Source organism: Heliangelus exortis, chromosome 6 (assembly GCF_036169615.1).
Source record: "Heliangelus exortis chromosome 6, bHelExo1.hap1, whole genome shotgun sequence".
Classification (NCBI taxonomy): Eukaryota; Metazoa; Chordata; class Aves; order Apodiformes; family Trochilidae; genus Heliangelus; species Heliangelus exortis.
The window spans coordinates 28,674,592-28,694,333 of record NC_092427.1 but is presented as its reverse complement, the minus strand read 5'-3'; the positions used below and the strand labels follow the sequence as shown (position 1 = coordinate 28,694,333).

Genomic DNA, 19,742 nt, shown 5'->3' with positions numbered 1-19,742 from the left:
CCTGTTAGGCTATTTCAGTGACAGATACCAGAACACCCACTCTGGGATCAAGTGCCTGCCACATCCACTGCTCATCAAGAATGTGGAGACAGCCTCTATTGTACTTGGCCACCAGAGGAAACTTTCTGGACAACTCAAAAAACTGACAGAAAATTACATAAACTGGACTGTGATTCTTTTCTGAATTACATAAAAATTTCTCTGGTCAGGACAAGCATTTAAGTTTTATCCAGATAGTGACAAGTCAATATTGATTTAAGTCATAAAGCAACATGTGATTTAGATGTCTAAAACATTGCCTCATTGCTAAAGTGGTTCCCTCTTGACTTTTATCAACTACAACTTGTTAATCTGTTTAAATTTAATAAATGAAAAACACAAAGACTAAAATGAGTACATAAAAAGGTTATCTTTATTCTTTTGGGTTGTTAGCAATGTAGTTATTTTTAGTAAAACAATTTCCTTCATGCAGTTCATCAGTACACTATGAGCCAATAGTTTCTATAAAAGCAGGAGCCCATCTATATTTTTGTTCTTTCATACAAAATACATGGTGTTCCACTGTCCATTGCACAAGTTCACTATTCATTCTCATAAAGAAAGATGATGAATAAGAAATTATATTTAAAGCATTTGTACTGCAGTATGAATCAACAAGAAAAGAAGACAGTGCAAGACTAACACCAGGGAAAAACAATGTTTTTATGAGTAAGATTACCCTGAAAACTGACAGGCAGGCTTACATTTTCAAAAGAAAATCTCTCTTGTTTCAGATAGAAAGACTTACCTACTGATCAGACAAAGAACCATACTGTCCATTTATTTTTAAATTATTCCTTATTAAAATGTTTAGTATTATTAGTAGAAACTTGCACTTACTGAGTCACATTGTATCTTAGGTTTCCCAATAGTAATGTGTCACAAAAGGACAGCAATAAAAATTACTAACACGTGAAGATATGTGCAGATTCTTATAATAAATATAAAATGTTATAAAATAAAAGTATTTTCAAAATAACAATAATAGATCAGTAGATATATATTATAAAGCTTTTTCTAGCCCCACATTTTATATTCATCCTGTGTAGTCTGGTTATTTACTGCATGTTTGCGGATTAAAAAAACTCAGACAAAATAAAATCTATAATCGCATCAAACTATTGCTTACTGGTATGAGGAATGATGCTCTTGTCAAACAGTTTTTTTCCTTTTACCATTCACATGTCTTCCCATCTCAGACTTTAATAGCTGTAGGATAATAGCAGCAAGCATGCATCAGTTAAAGCTTTCCAATAATTTGGAGTATTACAGAATATATCATATTATCTACTGAAATGTTACAAGCTATGCTTACTAGGGTACCTATTTGATGCAGTAAATACAGTACTTAGGTCATTGTCTTTTTGCTCAAACAGGTATCACTGTGTAAAACACCTGATTAGATAACAGATGATATTTTACTTACACTGTAGAGTAATCCTTGATAAAAAAGTCATCTAAACTGCAATGTAGGACAATGGTCATCTCAACTTTCTGCAGAAGGCTGCACTACATGCAGAGGAAACCTGACTAAAGAGCCATCGGGGGTCAAAATCAACTCTGTTGTAAACATTTTATGTCTCTGGCATGATCTATCTTTCCAAAGTATGGACATTTAAGCCAGAGGTATACATTATGGTAGTATTTGTCCCTAAAGGTACTTTACTGTCAATTTATACATGTCACTTAGATTATTGTCCTAAGTGGGATACATTACCGTGAAATAAGAAGTATATAAACACACTTTGGAATGAAGTATGGAAGCTAGTAAAGAAATTACACGGTCTACAGCTAAAAAAAAAAAAAACAAACAAAAAACCCCCACTTTTTTTTTATTTCAGTAGTTCCCTGTAGGCACAATTTGCCATTTGGAGCTTTTCTGTGAAAAGAACTGTTTGAATCTTTCAGGAATTGTAACTTGACTCTGAAAGTAACCAGACTGCTATCACAGTTTCATGTTTTTTGTGTTTAGCATCAGTTATTTGAATTACTGTATCTGAAATGGGCTGCATAATAAATTAAAAATTACTAAAAAGTATTAACTGTAAGTCTACTAAAACCAATGACTAAACTACCAACTTCCTGTGAAAATTATTCCTTTGTTTGCTTTTCTGATAAATTCTCTGTATTCTCTTTTTTTTTATCATTTGTTGTTATTTAATCTAAATCTTGATATTCAGTAACTAAAATCTTGGGTTTCGGCCTTCAGAAGTTGCTTGAACAGAACCATATTCACATTATGATACCATGATTAAGTATATTTGAACTTTGTGTATTTTCTTTCTCAGCACAGCAGAATTACAAATAGCCATATGTCAACTAAAGCAAATGAGATAATGAAAAGAATGGACACACATAGAACATACACAGGAGAGAAAATGTACACAGTAGATATACTTAGTCCACAAAAATACAGACTTATGAGGACCAGTAAATTTGCACTCCATTAAGGGTTCTTACAGTCCGAGTAGAAATTTTGTCTCCTCTCCATTCATGCCAGCTGATAATAAAAACTATTCTTCTGCCAAGGTTGTTTCCCTGTTACAGACAGAGTTTACCAGTGAAGATTCTTTTTCTTGTTATAGGCATTGACTGTAGCAGTGAGAAAATATGTAAAAACTTGTAATTTTGGCATAGTCCTCCAGAAAAAGCACTATTGATAAAAATGACATCTTCGCAGGCTTGCGACTATTCATTATGGACAACATCTTTATGTCTTTTACTTTTTCTTTCCTTTTCTGTCTTTCCCCTTGTCTTCTTTTTCTGATTTGTCATCTTCATATTTTTCTTTCTCTGGTTTTGTTACACTATCATAAGAAGGTGGAGATGTGGTGGATGTGGATGTATCCATTTTCTCTGGAGGTGAGTTTTCACTTAGCTTACCTATAGTAGTATCTTTTTTGATAAGGAGATCAACCCCATCTTTCTGATACATAAATGAAAGTTTCTTTACTGACTGTCTTAAAAGGTGACGTCTATAAGCACGCTGAATGATGACAGCAGATACTTCCTCCTGTTTTCGTTTCAGTGTGGTTGTAATTGGTTCGTAGGACACTTTTGAAGGATTGGCTGCCATAAAGCGATCTTCCATCTGTATTCTGAGGGCGTCCATCTCCCCACTTTCCCCCAAAACGCGTTTTGTGAAAGCAAACAAAATGTCAAGGCAGTGAATTCTGTCCCCGCTTACCATGGGCAGATCCATTGCAATAAGTCGGATTGTGTTTGGTTTTGGTATATTAAGGGGAGGATCCAGAGAAGCTGCAAAGTCAGACAATTTGCTGTACTCTATGAACTGTGTTGCGCTGGGATCATATTTTTCCCAAACCTCATAGAACATCTCAAAGTCATCCTCGCTCAAGGGCTCAGCACTTTCTTCAGTAGCGACACCAAAATTCTCCAAAATCACAGCAATGTACATGTTCACCACTACCAGAAATGAGATGATGATGTAGCTGACAAAAAAGAAAATCCCAACAGAAGGGTTCCCACAGTCGCCTTTCACAGAGCTCCCAGGATGATCTTTGTTAGGGTCACAGTCTGGCTCCCCACTGTTAAGAATTGGGGCAAGCAACAAATCCCAGCCAGCAGATGTGGTAATTTGGAACAGGCAGAGCATGCTGTTGCCAAACGTTTCAAAGTTAAACATATCATCTATGCCAGCTTCCCTCCTAACATAGGCAAAGTTGGACATGCCAAATATTGCGTAGATAAACATGACCAAGAAGAGCAGGAGACCAATGTTGAACAAAGCAGGAAGAGACATCATCAAAGCAAAAAGCAGAGTGCGGATTCCCTTAGCGCCTTTAATGAGACGCAGGATTCGGCCGATTCTGGCAAGTCGAACAACTCTGAACAAAGTGGGGGACACAAAGTACTTTTCAATCACCTCAGCTAGAAACATACCTGTGGAACACAAAAACGAAATTAAAAGGGTAACACTTTATCACAGATTTCATTTTCCACAAGAAAGAAAGCATAAAGAGCAACTCTACCTGTGGAATTACTGAAAATTATAACTCAAGGTAAATTTTATCTGGTATGGATAATTTTATCTTTTTCCCCCAGCATGCTTAGAAAAAAAAGGACTAATAAAATTGTTACAAAATTATTAAGAAAGTTACTAGAAAGTATGCTTTTCATTGCCTAAAATATCCAGATAAACTAAAATTATTTCCTCTAATCTGCAAAACTACAGAGATAAAGCATTTCAAGTATGTGTTTAACTTTGTATATAAGATTTTCTTACCTACTATTGAAAGAATAACAACCACAAAATCAAAAATATTCCAGCCAATGGTGAAGTAATAATAACGGAGTGAGAACAGTTTGAAGACACATTCTCCAGTGAAAAGCACAACAAAGACCAAGTTAATCCAGTATAAAATCTTTTGCATCATTTCACCCTGTTCATCTGTTTCTACCATCATGGTGACCATGTTAAGACAGATGAGAACCATAATGGTGATGTCAAATGCTTGCTTTGTTACAACATCAAACACCATTCCTTGCAACTTGTTCTGAGGGGAAAGAAAAAAAAAAAAAAAAGGTGATAGTATCTTGTACATAATAATAACACCTTTTCTTCCCCTTCCATTTCCTTCTTCCTCCCTCTAAACAAAAAACCAAACAAAAAGCTGAAAAATCTAAAGGAAGCTCTGCCCAGTAGCTTCCTTATTTACCAGCTCCAAGTTTCCCACTCAAAACCCAACAGGCTTCTTTTTCTGAAGATTGACTGCTTCCCTTCTTCCTCAGGCATAAAAACTGTAACAATTTTTTTCCGAATAACAGAAATGTGTACATGTTTCAATTCAGAATAAAGGGCTAACTTGAATTAGGTCTGAACAATTTTAGACTTAACAGACAAATTTTTTGATAGTTAAGGCACTGCTCCAATTTCTTCCCAAAGGTAGGTGATACAAGAACAGCACACATTCTTACTGCTGGTCTAGGTATAGGTTTTTGTGGCTTCTTGGATCCCAGCTTCTTCATTGCATTGTAGTACTTCTTTTGTTCTTCTGTCATGAAAATGTCTTCACCTCCAAGGTAAAATAATAAAAATAGAACTGATTATAGCCAAGCCTTTATAATCCATTATATCAAAGCATTGCAGAATGCTGTTTTTTTGAACCATGTATTCCTTCTTATACATCATTACCAAAACCAAATTGTAGTAGTCTTTCTAGCAAAGATTGTAAAAAAATCTGACAAGTCTTGAAGGAGAAATTAATTAAGGAACAGAGAAAAAAAAAAGAACTAATGTTTGTTTGGGTTTGTTTTTAAACAGATATCTGATTAATTCAATATAATACATATAAAAACAAAACTTGTAAAAATATACATGCCATAGATGCTTATATATCTAACATAATGAACTCCACACTGTAAATCTACCAACCAGAAATAAAAAAGTTTCAAAGGTAAAAAGAGTCCCTGAGAGCTGGTATGTCTTAAGGGAAGCCATAAGAGGAAAAAAAAAAAGAATTGCTGATGTTACTTTCCAAGATGTTTGTTTTATCATGTGAGTATAGGTACCTCAGTTCAGATTATTTTTTTCCATAATGCTGTCACAGTGTATATGAGGCTTGATCATTGCCCTACAAGGTACAGAGAGCATGAGAAGCACAGACTTACTTAGGGGTTTCTTGCCTAAGTAAGGGGACAGCCACCTGAGTAAAAGCTCTGTGCAATACATGCCATCTGTCAGAAATACAGTTTCTGCTGACAAGTTACTTTGTTTTTTCTTTTTTACAAGTACATTCCAAGTACACAGGACACAAAAGCAGTGGCATTTGGAAACGAATTTCAGATTCACAGGTAAACCTGTGACTTTGTGAAATGCAGTGTCAATCTGAGACCGTGAATCAGAGTCTTTCAGCTGCAGCTACATAAAGACATGAAGATTTAGAAGTCAAAAGATACCTTCTTTATCATATTCTCCTCATAAGCTAAATATCCAACTAAAATTCAAATCTTAGAGAGCAAGGGTCTTGGAGGAAGAACAAGAAATTAATTTGTTAATTATGGTAGAAAAGTGATCGAGATTTTACCCACCGGGAAAAACAAAACACCAAAAAAAAAAAAAGGGTATAAAGGAACTGGCATTGAACTGGGGATTTCTTTTGCTGTCTCACTGATGTAATGGCTATCAAGAGTGAACAACTTCTCACTGTCTTGATATACTGTCCACAGGGAGAAGAGAGATTCAGAGATGGACCTAATGTTCTTTTGAGAACCATCATGGTTAGGAACTTGACTGCTAGCAAAATATTTTTTTCTCCATGGGAACTAATGTAATAAAAGTAGGATGCACACAGGAACCAAAGAAATGCACAGGTTAAGTACACAGAGACAGTATACTGCAGTATCAAGTGTTTCCCATTCATATCTCAACAACATTGCTCAAAACAGAGAGATCTCAAGTAATGTGAAGGCAGGACAAAGACAAGAAAAACACTGCTGGGTAGACTCATACTGTGTGATCTACTAATTTCTATGTGCACAAGTGCATGAAGAAAGTCGGAAGACAGGTGAATAATGTTTGCTAATTTGCTGCTGAAAACTGAATAGTGAAATTAAACTAAACTAAAAAAAAAAAAAAAAAAAAAAAAAAAAAGAAACTAATCACTGTCCTTTGTGATACCTGCAGTATCTACTCTTTTGGCGTCACTTAGCAAACTTACAGATGTACAAGAGGAGTACATCACAGTGCCAGAAAAAGCTGTTCTGCAGGAAAACTTTCTCTGCCTTCTGAGTCATAATGACTACAGTAGACAGTGTCTGCCAAGTGAACTTTATTAAACTTATAATCACCTCAAAACTGAGAGAGGTCACTTTGTCACATTCTGACTGCCAAAAATGCCAACAGCATGTACATAACCTTAGCCTTCATCTCCAGAATAAGAAACTGAACCACCTGAAAGCCCCTGCTGTTTATTCCAAGGGAGGTATAAACACCTTGTAGGATGAAAATGTCATCAGCTTTGGAACCACAAACTTATCCTTTCTACTATGTGGGTTCACAGATAAGACTCAAAAGATCTGAGGAAGCAACACATGAAGTCGCATACTCCAGTCTTGAGTGGATCTATTGTAAGTTTCCACTGCAGTAATTCTAAAATTAGGGGTTTTTTAGTACAATGAATCAAACTTGACAATATAGAATTGCCAATGAGAAAATTATGTACTTTCTTGCTATTACTTAGCTCATTTTTCTTAAAATAATAAAAATAAAAATACAAAATCTTGTCTTCATTTAAGTAATAGAAACAATGCCTGTTGAAAAGAAGAACTACACATTTCAAATATCAACAACTTTCCTTCTCTTGCAAGTTCACTACTAACTGATGAGACTGTTTCCCAGCCCTCTCTAATTTGCCAGTACAGAGCAGTAGATCCATCATTCAGCTTGTCTCTTTGTAACTGAGAAGGCCTTCACAGGACTGCTATACATCATCTGTTTACTAATTTCTTTATTTGTAGTTTCGCATATTCTGTTCTTCCCTGTCATTTATTTGTGTAATTTTCCTGAAAAAAATGAAAGGAAAGCTTAATAGTTGATTTCTTTTTTTCTTTTTCTATTACCTCAAGGAATTTCAGACACTCATATTTGTCCTTACATACACTTGCTGAAATGCACAATAACTATGAAGTGTTGTTAAAATGAAGCATGCTACTTATCTTCTTTTTTTGTTGGTTGAAGTTATCTATGATGACACCAATGAATAAGTTCAGGGTGAAAAATGATCCAAAGATGATAAAGGCGACAAAGTAAATATACATGTACAGGTTCTCCTCATATTTTGGCTGGTCCCCTATCTATGTAACATAGAAAAAAAGCCATACATCACAAAAGAATTACACATAATGGAGAATAAAAAGAAAGTGCTTCCAGCAGGACAACAAATCCTTGACAAGCGGGGAAAGAAAGAGCTCTTTTGAAGCATGCCCCACACTTCCCTTGTCTTTGAACTTGAAAATCTATTTAATACAGGGCCTGTAATTGCACACAGACCTGCCAGTTCCTCTCAAATGACTTTTGATGTTTCATGTAATTCCTACTCAGTTTGACAGATGTGTGAATCTCAAAAAACCCTCATAGAATCATAGTAAGTTAGGGGTTGGAAAGGAACCTTGAAACGTCATCTAGTCCAACCCCCCCTGCCAGAGCAGGGTCACCTACAGCAGGTCACACAGGAACACATCCAGGTGGCTTTTGAATGTCTCCAGGGAAGGAGAATCCACAACCTCCCTGTGCCAGTGCCCTGTCACCCTCACAGGGAAAAAATTCTTCCTGATATTTATATGGAACTGCCTATGCTCCAGTTTTTAACCACTGGCCCTTGTCCTAATGTTAGTCACCACTGAGAAAAGCTTGACTCTGTCCTCCTGGCACTCACCCCTTACAGATTTATAAACACTGATGAGGTCACCCCTCATTCTCTTCTGCTCCAGGCTGAAGAGACCCAGCTCCCTCAGTCTTTCCTCATAAGGGAGATGTTCCACTCCCTTAACCATCCTGGTCACTCTGTGCTGGACTCTTTCAAGCAGTTCCCAGTCCTTCTGGAACTGAGGGGCCCAGAACTAGACACAATATTCCAAATGTGGCCTCACCAGGGCAGAGTAGAGGGGGAGGAGAACCTCTCTCGACCTACTAACCACCCCCTTCTAATGCACCCCAGGATGCCATTGGCCTTCTTGGACACAAGAACACATTTTTGGCTCATGGTCATCCTTCCATCCAACAGCACCCCCAGGTCCCTTTCCCCTGTGCTGCTCTCCAACAGCTCAGTCCCCAGCCTATACTGGTACCTGGGATTGTTCTTTCCCAGATGCAAGACTTAACACTTGCCCTTGTTGTAACACATGAAATTTCTCCCTGCCCAATTAAATTCCTATACTCTTTGTGCATATCAGGAATTGGATAAAGGAGAGATGCAAACAAGCTCCAGCATTAATGGAAAACCAGGGAAAACTCAGCCATTTTATTTCTTGAGATCACCAGAGTCTGCAGTTGTGGAGTAGCTACTGCAAGTGATGTCACTTGATTATTTATGTTAATTTTGGGGATACGTGAAAAGATTGTTTCCTAATCTGTACGATGTTACTGACAGAAGTCAATAGGAAAAGACTATTTTTAATGACAGGTGGCTTAATAAATTAGTAATATCTCATGCAGATTTACTACTATAATTTTTTTACTGATTAGAAGTATATGCACTTAACTATTTCATAGTGCACAGATTTATATAGAATATTTATTAATGTTTTACATTTTTGTTCTTAACATTTTACTGTATTTCCACTGCCATTCAAGAACCATAACATTAATCTTAGATTTATTTTAATTTTATATTGCACTTACATCTCTAGAATCAACTGCAGCATACATTATATCCATCCATCCTTTAAATGTTGCCTAAAAAAGAAGTTTGTTAGTGTTTTCTACCACAGCTCCACTTTTGTAAACATTTCAATAAGACACTGTCTTCTAAAAGCATCAGAACCCCCAAAATTAAGAAGAATATTAGTCTTAAAGCCACAGTGAAGTATTTACAGGAAGTAATTTACTGTGGAATATTTCTCCCTAATATTTAAATACTGAATAAATTCTAAAATTCACACAATTTCATATGAATTCTATGATGGAGGAGTTGCAATCAGTATCTGATCATAACCAGATGGGCGATTTATAACAAGGTTCCTACAGTTCTAACTTTCTGAATGCTGAAAACTGGGGGACTCTCAAACTCAGTGGGTTGGCATTTTTCAGACAGAATATGCAAAGAGTCCTAGAAGCAGCTCCAGAAGATAGGTAGTTATTTTTAAAGTAATTTTCTAAATAAATAGGTGGCTCTCCTCTAGTTTGAAGATTACATGAGCCCTAAAATGTATCTGTTTAAATATCATGGTAAAATTCTAAGTCAATGGGCCTTAACTGATCAAGGAAGTAGAAGAAAATCAATCCTAGCTGCATTTTATTTCCTCTAGATAGTGTATTTCAGTAAAGCCTGGAAAGGTGCCAGAGGCTGGGGCCAGAAGGGACTTTATATCCCTCTGGCAGATATTAGACATTCCTCCTCTTCCAAAATGGCTACAGAATGTATCAGATTTTCAACATAAGCAATATTAATTAGCTTCACAGAACACAACCTTAAAATCAAATCCCATGCAAATTGATATATTGTTAAATAACTCTGTAAATTATGCAGTCAAATATTACTGCTACAAAACAAAGCTGGAAAAATAATTTATAAAAATTTAAACACTTACTACTTGAAGAAGAGAAAGATAACCAGCTCCAACATTATCAAAGTTTACTTTCACATTTTTCCACCGAACATCCTTAGAAATCATTCTAAGATTTTCACACATAGTTACATTACTGACTTCCTCTGGTGGGAATTGCTCACCAGTTGTGGTGTTAACACAGTGATAGAACTTGCCAGCAAACAAATTCACCCCCATGATGCTGAAAATTAGCCAGAATGTAAGACAAACCAGAAGTACATTCATAATGGATGGGATTGCTCCAGTAAGAGCATTCACAACCACCTAGTAAACAAACACAGGAAAAAAAAAAATTAAAAATACTGGGAATTAACAAGATCATTTCAAATATAGGGAAAGATTTAATGTCAAACACTAAAATACACCAAAGTAATGCCAACAGAAAAGGAATTACAGATGTAGTATGTCCAGGCATACTATTTTTGCTCTTGAAAACAGACAGTGTTTCTCCATGATTTTATAATTAGGAATATCTGCGTGGGTTTGTTCTACAGACTATTTTTTTTTCTTACCCTCATGCCTTCAAAGCGTGACAAAGCTCTTAGAGGTCTCAAAGCTCTTAATGTTCGGAGGGATTTAATTGCACCAAATTCTGAGAAACCAAGTGCATTAGCTACTAAACTAACCAAGGAAACCTAGAGGAAACAAAACAAAACAAAAGCACTTTTAGTATTTTTAATAGCCTAGCAATATAAGTGTAATATCTAGAAGAAGAAAACTCTGATTTGGATATTAAAAAACCAAAAAAAAGTTCATAAGCACTGTAAGCTTCTAGCAAGAATAAAAAAGAACAAGAAAATTTTAAAATTTAACAATGTCTTGTGTAAATTTCAGAACAGCTTCAAGTCTGAGAATCAAGAAACTGGCAGATGTTTTAGTTATCTGCCTTAGAGTATCCAAATGGGTTAAACAATGGCACATTATAGACAGCAAGGAGAAACTGGCTATTTTTTTGTCTTTTAAACATAGCATGCTAAGTTTATATAAAATCAGGAGTGACTTCCAAAAATCAGGACCCATTAGTTTTGGAAAACACAAAAAGTAGTTAAAACCAAATCAACTCAGGAATCTCAACATCTGTGCAATACATGAAACCCAAGTCAGTGATCACTAAAAAGCCTCATTATGGATGACTATATACCTATATTTATGAAATAACCCATCTAAAAACTTGAGCTAATTCAGGTGCTGAAGCAAATATAGTTAGGTCAGGTAGTTCATGACAGGAATATTTTGTTAAGAAAAGGAAAAAAAAAAGAAAGTAGGAGAACTAGAAAAACAATACATTCACTGATGGGAACAACCTTGCTTTATGCCACTGATCTCATTTCCTATACAAACTCAGCTATAATAGTTTTAAAAGACTATTCCTTCTTTATATTACAATACCAGAAAAAAATCTAGCATGGTAAGCATTAATCCATAAGAATCCATGAAGACCTTAAGATCATTATACCTTATTTTTTGTAATTCCAGAGAAGATAAAAAAAAATCTGTTTCAAGTATTCCTGTCAGATAATCATATTTTCTCACATAACCGAGTTACAGTATTTTCATTGTACAAAATTCTCTTCCTGCAAGATTAGTGCATCTCTACTTAACTAATTCATAATTTTAACTTTCTTTGAAAACTTAAATAAAATTTAATATATTTCTTTTTTTTTTCTGAGAGGAGAAATGAGAGGGAGGATAGTTCACCTTACCACATGGTGATTATGAAACAAAAAGCTTTAATTTTTGGTACCATTTGTGAATGTTTGTGCATATACATGCAAGCCCTCTATTTTTTTAAAAAAAATAATAATTTCCTCTTCTTCCTTATATATGATAAGGATTTGGACAACCCCTGATACCAGTACTCAACTTTCTTCCAGACATAAAAGTGTTAACTGTAACATTTCTGTGATGTAAAATTGGAAAATGGTATTATATGCTTTTAACAATACAGTGAATTTAAAAGGTGCATTGTAAAAAAAGAAGAAGGGAAAATATAAAAAGCACAGTGTAATGACAGATGTGAGACAGAATCCATCCTCAGCTTTATTTCAACTTTTTGTTCATGTGACTGAGAAGTAGGGGTTTTGCAGAAATGTAAGGTGGAAATATCTGCCTTTGGCTTTGTTTAACTGCTTGTATTTTAAACAATTACTGTTCTTTGAGATTTATTTCCTCTTTCAACTTTATTACTCTTGTGAAAGAGAGGGTCTAATCCACAAGAACTTTTGAATCCTTCATTACAGATGGATTAATAGTTCAAAAGCTGATTGCCCTGCTGTTCTCCAGCAGGGTGAATGACTTGTGCCCTCACTGATACTTCCACTTCAGATGCCTTTCTCCTCTTCCTCCATTTATACAAGAGGAAGCCTTATGCAGATTTATTTCCTCTTGGGTTAGTTCAAGCAATCTGTTAAACACTGCACGATGCTATGCTTGCTCTTTTTCACTAAACCCTCTGAACTGGGAGCTGAGCTGAGCAAAACCAGCATTTGCACTTGTTTTGAGGCCAATTATCCTTCCCTGGAAACACTATGAACATCACAATGGGTAAGAATTTCTGTCTGCTTGATGTTCTTTCCCAAACAGGGGACAGCGATTTAGATCTGACAGCTCAGACCAACAAGGTACTGAACAGCTTGCCTAAAAAGACCCCTTAAATGTCACCTCACTTAATTAACTGGTACTAGTACAGCAAATTTGTTCAGTGTTTAGCTGGATGAAGGCATAGGACAGAAAGATAAAGCAAAGGTGGGTTCAAACTACCAGAAGCACACTACCTGCTAAGCAAAAATAACAGCTTAATGCCAACAGGAAAGGTAATAGTGAAAGAGTTAAAGTTGCTTGCTATTAGCTGAAAACCATGACAATTAAAAAAAAAAGGCAGAGAAAGCTAAGCAGACCATCACTGACAGTTTCAGAGGAATGGAAGTGGGGAGCAAGAGCAGGTTTACAATACAAGTGATCAAACACTGGAAACAGATTGCCAAGTTAGGTGGCAGAATCTCCACTCAAGACTGGGTATCACTATGAGCAACCTAATCTAACCTTGAGGTTAGCACCAATTTCTGAGCTGGCACTGCTTTCAGCAATGAGACCAGAAAAATTCCAAAAGGTGTCATTCAACCTGAATCACTCTGTGATCTGCTGCTTTAGAGCCACAAGATGTAGGTATTCCAAGCAAGATGAAGATGGCTACATAAAAATACTGAAATAACGGAAAAAAATAAACAGCCCATACCTATCCTTACGGAGATGTGGTATGCCTTTCTGGGAAAAATTAATCTAAACACAATTTAAGACCAAACATTCATAATACAGGCTTGTGTATGAAGGTACTAAACCTGAATACTTATTACACTGTAATACATTTGTTTATTTCTAATTTTCCTTCATTTTCACAAATTAAAAATCTAATGAAAGCAAATTCCCATATATGGAAACATACTTTTTCACTTGATATTTGAGTTACAATTAAAAGACAAAGCAAAACAGAAGACTGTTATTCATAAAAAAGGTAATATAGAAAAAACTATTGATCCACACTCAAATACAGTCTTAATAATTTTTTTCATTGCCTTGTTGAGAATATCTCATTTTGCAGAATTTAATCTTAAGAAAAGGGCAGAACTTCTTAGAACTTCTTAGTGAAATTTCAAATTCAGTGGTTGGGACCGAGAGCAATAAAACCAACAGAATACATAAGAGTAAATGATACCATAAATAGAAAGGCAGATTTATTTTCTCACTGAATAATTATAATGAAATCTTATGCACCAATATGCAATTTTCTGATATTTTTAAACCACATTCTTATTTTTCACTATATGTATGTAGCAGTTTAGACTTACATGAACGAACCTGCCTAAAAAACAGAAACAGGCTACTTATAAAGTATAGTTACCTACATCAACAATCAGGAAGTCCAGCCAGCACCAAGCATTAGTGAAATAAGTTTGAAAACCATAGGCCACCCACTTTAGCACCATTTCCAGAATAAAGATGTAAGTGAAGATTTTATCAGCATAGTCCAGTATGATTTTTATAGTCTTGCGCTGTTCAATATATATATCTTCAAAGGCCTGTGAAGTATGGGTTGCATGTAAGTCAAATATTCATATATCTTTGCAAACTGCAAATTAAACCAAAATAACTGAATTTCAAAAGGCAAAATAAAATCACTTTCAACTTCAGATGTTTCACCTTGAAAAGCCATCATGAGCAGAGATTACAATAGTATTCATTCTCAGTTTTAGATTTAACCATTGCCTGGTAATGGAATTAGAATTAACTAAAGTTGCAAAAAAGGCTTTTAGAAATTTCAGTAATAGTCAACACAGAATTGCAATTTGTCACCCTTACGAAACCCACTCAGAAGTCAGCCTCCTGATTATAGTAAATACAAAAAGAGAGAATAATGAGCTACACTTGCTGCTGCTATTTTCTGAATTCCGATATTGTGTGCTGGTGGCAAGGTTTGAGTTGCTCAAGGCCACAGGAGTGTTTGCTGTGAGAAAAGGCTCTGGGCTGCCCTGTGCTGGCTCCTCAACTGACCCACCATAGGAAGCAGCCAAGCTCTTCAGCGAAGCTGGTGCTGCCTCCAAGGAAAATATTTAAGAAAGGATAAAACATTTTATGGCAGCATGAGGACTGAAGAAAAAAAAGTGAAAGAAACTACCCTGCAAATCCCAAGGTCACGGAGGAAAGATGGGATATGGTGCTTCAGGTGTTGGAGCAGAAATAATGACAGTGTATACCAAAGCCTGCATCAGTTCACAATGAAAAAGAACTGAATACTTATCATCTGTGTGAAGGACTAAATGTCACTATGAGTAGTATAAAAGAATTAAAAGATTCCTACATAACAGTCAGAAAATACTGTAACTAAAACTAAAGCAAAAAATTAAATGAGAAATATGATAAATTCAGCATCTGTATTGATTCTGGAGACAATTTTAACTTGAAGTAGAAAAAACATTCCATTTGTATGATTTTTATAAATTCACAAACAAGACTTCTAGTAAAATTATTTTCAGAGGCAACCCCATCCACACATACAATGTTGTAGTAATAAAAAATTCATCTGCAGAATGCTTTAAGAAAAATTTAATGACTTATTTGAAACGCACTACCCAATACTCTGGGAATTCAGTTCCAAGATCTCTTTGAAGCCAACTTTGTTCCTTTCTTGATGAACACAGATGTACTATAATACTATCTTGAAAAAAAAAAAACAAAAACCATTTTTGTATGTAGTGTTTCTATGGGTGCAAGCTCTACTTACCAGAGCACCACTGCTGAGAAGAATCATAAATACAATGAATGTTTCAAACCAGTTGTGTTCTACTATGTTGTAGCAGGTTTTTCGAAGGTTCCACCAAATTCTTCCTTTTGTGCTTTCCATATTGCCTCTGCAGCATTTGAACCTCCGTACACAGCCTGATAATATGATGACAAACTGTTATATGGTAGAATTTCAATACTCTGAAAAAGTAAAAAACTAACTCCTGTTTCATGAGGTAGTCAGAATTTCAAATACTGCACGCTACTTAAAGCATCCCTACCTTCTTAATTTGATACCTTGGATGCAGGAAAACTTGCATGCACAGAATTTTTCTACTACCCTGACACAACATCAAGGTAGAAAATGTCATTTAATTGAGCTAATGTTCATTTATAAGCACAGTCTAAAAATAACTTTTCATTTATATACAGATAATTAAAGAACATTAGAATTGACAGGGAGTAGAAACAAAGTACGTAATCACATAGCAACTCTCATGTGAGCTACCTCAAGAGTTCAGCAGCTTCTTTCAAAAAAATTCTGTCTCAGCTAAGGTTCAAATAAATCACACAGATGTAACTAATCTTTATTTTATTATACTGAGGAATGACTGCTTCAAGAGCTGACCAAGGATACCCGCTTCATGACCTAAACAACTGATTTAATGGAAGAATGTGTTCCATGTGGTACTGACTTGTGGCATCCACCCACAGAAGTCTGTGCACTTCAGAAAACTTCCTGCCTTATCATGGGGCCTCAAGGCACACTCTTCAATAACCTCAGTACATGTCTGGCTAATAGTAGTCTCCTTATTTCTTTAAAAATTATTATTCACATAGAAACAGAACCAAGTTTAAAAAATTCTAATGGGTCCTAAAGGCAGTATTCTAGTTTACCTGTGAGTGTCATTACATTTGTATGTTACAGTAAGTTACACTGTATTTCCTCAGCTCAGATAAAACAGCTACTACTGTGAAGAGCATGATTTATTTTATCTTCAACAATTCAAAATGCCTACATCACAGAAAAAAATCATCTTATGCTCAAGGTTTGGCAGACATCCCACCATACAAGAATAAGGAAGAACTGCAATATAAATTATTTGAGGGAGCTTGATATAATGAATATATCCCCACATTCCGAACAATTTTCTCTTTCAAACATGGGTAAAATAATATTTTAACATACAAGAATCCTACCCCAAGTCAAAGACATCTTCATTACAGTCAATCAAAAAGCATGGACAGGTCAAGACAGACAATCCTGGAATACTGTTTTGAATTATTTAATCATGACTTAAAAGGAAAGTAAAATCTGTATTATCACAAAAATGGGAAATACATTCCCCTACAGTAAATTTGAGTAGTCCCCTAGAGGATGTAGCTATATAGAACTAAAATAAATGGAAATTTGTAAGGAAATACATGTATGCTGTTAAGGCTTCTCAAGTGAGATCAGAGGATCTCATTCACCTGCTGCATTCACAATTATATTTATGGACCTCCACCCCCCTTAATAGTGTAATGTCAAGGTAATAACTCCATTGTTTGAATCAAACTTTCCAAGCTTTGAAGTATCCACTGGATTGTTTTTTAACAGTGTGAAGGGACCACGGGTAATCACGTGATTCTGGTTAAAACTTCTCAGTGGAATGAATCTAGTGGAAGGATTGGTCTTGCAGATTGCACTACTGAGAATGTAATTTAAATCAACAGGATTACTGATTGCTGAGAACCAGTTAAGAGAATTTCTCCTAGTGTTTAAAAATATTAAGGACTATCACATACGTATTTAACTCTGCATCACACAAATGACTCCATGGATTTCAGTGCAACTATTTACAACAGGCAAAATGATTGTAAGACTTGACAACCTCGGATCCAGAACTGCTGTAGCAAGTAGATTCTTTGCACTGCCAATGCTTGTTGCAAACAACCACAATGTAATTGCTAACCCCAAATTTTATTTGAACATCTTCTGTAAAACATACCTTCTGTAAAGCATGCCTGTAGCTCTGATACTTTTTCTGGTTCAGTTTCAGCTTTTTCTTCTCCAAAGAGAGCTAAATTAACTGTGCTTCCTTCAGATGAGCTGGAAAAGTTCAGCTTCTGAAAATGAAATTTACTAACAGTTATGTTGCTAATATTTACATTTTTAGAACTGTAATTAACTTTTAGCATGCAACACTGTATGCAAGTAATAGAACTATTATTTGTCACCAGAAATACACACAAACATCCACATATAGCAGTCAATGCTGTTGAAATGTGTATAAATCATCCACTTTCTACCCAGAGATATCCTATTTATTTTGTTTTCTACAAATGGTTTCTTACTATAATTTCTCTTGCTACATTTTAAACCAATACCAGTTACACTTTATACTTTATGATAATGTCTGTTGGTAGATGCTTCTGTCAGAGCAGTCTCCTCAACCTGAAGACAGTAAATTCTGACAGCAGAAAATGTTTAAATTGCAAACTGCCAGAATAAACAGTGTAAGAGAGAAAATGTAGCAGATTTTTAAGGACTGATTTTAATTCAGTGCCCATTATTGATAACTTAAAAATAAAGGAAATTGATTATTTTACTGGCATCTTAAACATAACTATGATGCAAGCTAAGCACTTATGGCATATATGACAATTTATGATAAAATTCTTATATTTGACTCCATATAGTTAAGCTATTTTTGGTTTTATGATCATTCTTAGGAATTGGAAAATGCTAAATTAAGTTCAGGATAAATAATAAATCTGGTTTCATATGGGAATTTGAACATTATCCTCAACACATCCATAAAAAAAAAATTAAGTCCACCCTGTCTTAAACAACATAATTATCACTACCATATGAACATATTTTTTCATATGTACTAAGTTTCAAAAAGGAAAAAGTATGATAAATACATTTCAACTGGCATTCATTTGCATTCTTTTTTGCCAATGCACATATGTATAACATTGTGCATTCTGAAACTACTCCTTATTCTGGTACACATACCTGTACAGTCAACACCCATAAATAACAGAAATGTTTTGTTTTAATAATTAAAACTGCAGAAGTCACATTAGTAAAAAAATAATTACTAACGTAAGAACAAACCTTATTTTTTATTTACATGTTTATTGCAAAAAATCCGTAGTCTGGAGACTTGAAGGAAAGATGTGGTGTCCTGTACACTTAATCTGAGTATGAGTACCAAACTAAGTCAAAGTAGTTTTTGTCACAGCTTTCTTTAACATTTTACAATGTCATTTTCAAGAAGTATATAACATCAATAATTAATTCACACAACTAAATGTAGGGAATGATGCAAGCACACTTTTTAAAATAGCCTCAGTTTTGTAAAATTAACATAATTTAGCTAGTCCTGCATGATTAAGAGACATTTCAGATGTAAAAAAAGAAAAGTTACAGGCACTATCCAATCCAGCTGCATTTATACCTCAGTTATAAAATGTGAAAAGACAATATTATGTTATGTTTTTAAAAAAATTCTCTTTATTTGCTATGTTTGTGAACAAAGACAATTTAGTAAGAAAAAATAAACCAATGTTCAGCATTAACTTTTATTAAAAATGATTCAGTTATATTGCCTAATTTGCTGCTACTTTAGAAACTAAATATCTAGACTAGGACCCCAAGATTACTCATATTTAATATAAGTACCTCTTTTCATTTTTAATAGCATTAATTTTAGAATATCAATATCCACAACAAACATTTTTTCCTGTTAACTGTTGAACCTGACCACTATTTACCTCAATCATTTTATTAATATGCTGCTTTCATCATTCCATGACATAGCATATATATTGCAAAACACTGTAGCAGTGGTGGGTAAACTGAAAAAATGAACTTATTATAAATAAAATTACTAATTTTGAAAATGCATTCTTTTAACAGTAAGGAAGTTTTGTAAACTCCATATTTCTAAAAGAATTTGAAAACAGAATTAAGTACCACGGGTTATCTGAAATGTAAGCTACTTAGTACGCCTTTTGAGCAGATGACATGAATTCAACTGAAAAAATACAGATTTTTATAAATTAAAAACATTTAAAAATGGACAACCATAAATGGAAACATACACAGAAAAGAATCAATGTGTTTAGAACATGAAGTTATATATCTT

The 19,742-nt window shown here is 34.8% G+C and overlaps 1 protein-coding gene across 1 annotated transcript in view; it reads right to left on the bottom strand.

The window, feature by feature from the left end:
- Nucleotides 1-394: 394 nt before the first annotated feature.
- Nucleotides 395-19,742, bottom strand: part of LOC139797724 (sodium channel protein type 2 subunit alpha-like) — a 70,221-nt gene continuing 50,873 nt past the window's right edge. The window contains exons 18-27 of the mRNA XM_071747459.1: nucleotides 17,595-17,712; nucleotides 15,605-15,759; nucleotides 14,229-14,402; nucleotides 10,839-10,961; nucleotides 10,309-10,590; nucleotides 9,401-9,454; nucleotides 7,717-7,854; nucleotides 4,978-5,082; nucleotides 4,286-4,556; nucleotides 395-3,942 (exon numbers count right to left, since the gene is read on the bottom strand). Of these exons, the coding sequence (XP_071603560.1) occupies nucleotides 2,759-3,942; nucleotides 4,286-4,556; nucleotides 4,978-5,082; nucleotides 7,717-7,854; nucleotides 9,401-9,454; nucleotides 10,309-10,590; nucleotides 10,839-10,961; nucleotides 14,229-14,402; nucleotides 15,605-15,759; nucleotides 17,595-17,712 (2,604 nt within the window). The 3' untranslated portion in view covers nucleotides 395-2,758. The remainder of the gene's footprint in view (nucleotides 3,943-4,285; nucleotides 4,557-4,977; nucleotides 5,083-7,716; nucleotides 7,855-9,400; nucleotides 9,455-10,308; nucleotides 10,591-10,838; nucleotides 10,962-14,228; nucleotides 14,403-15,604; nucleotides 15,760-17,594; nucleotides 17,713-19,742) is intronic.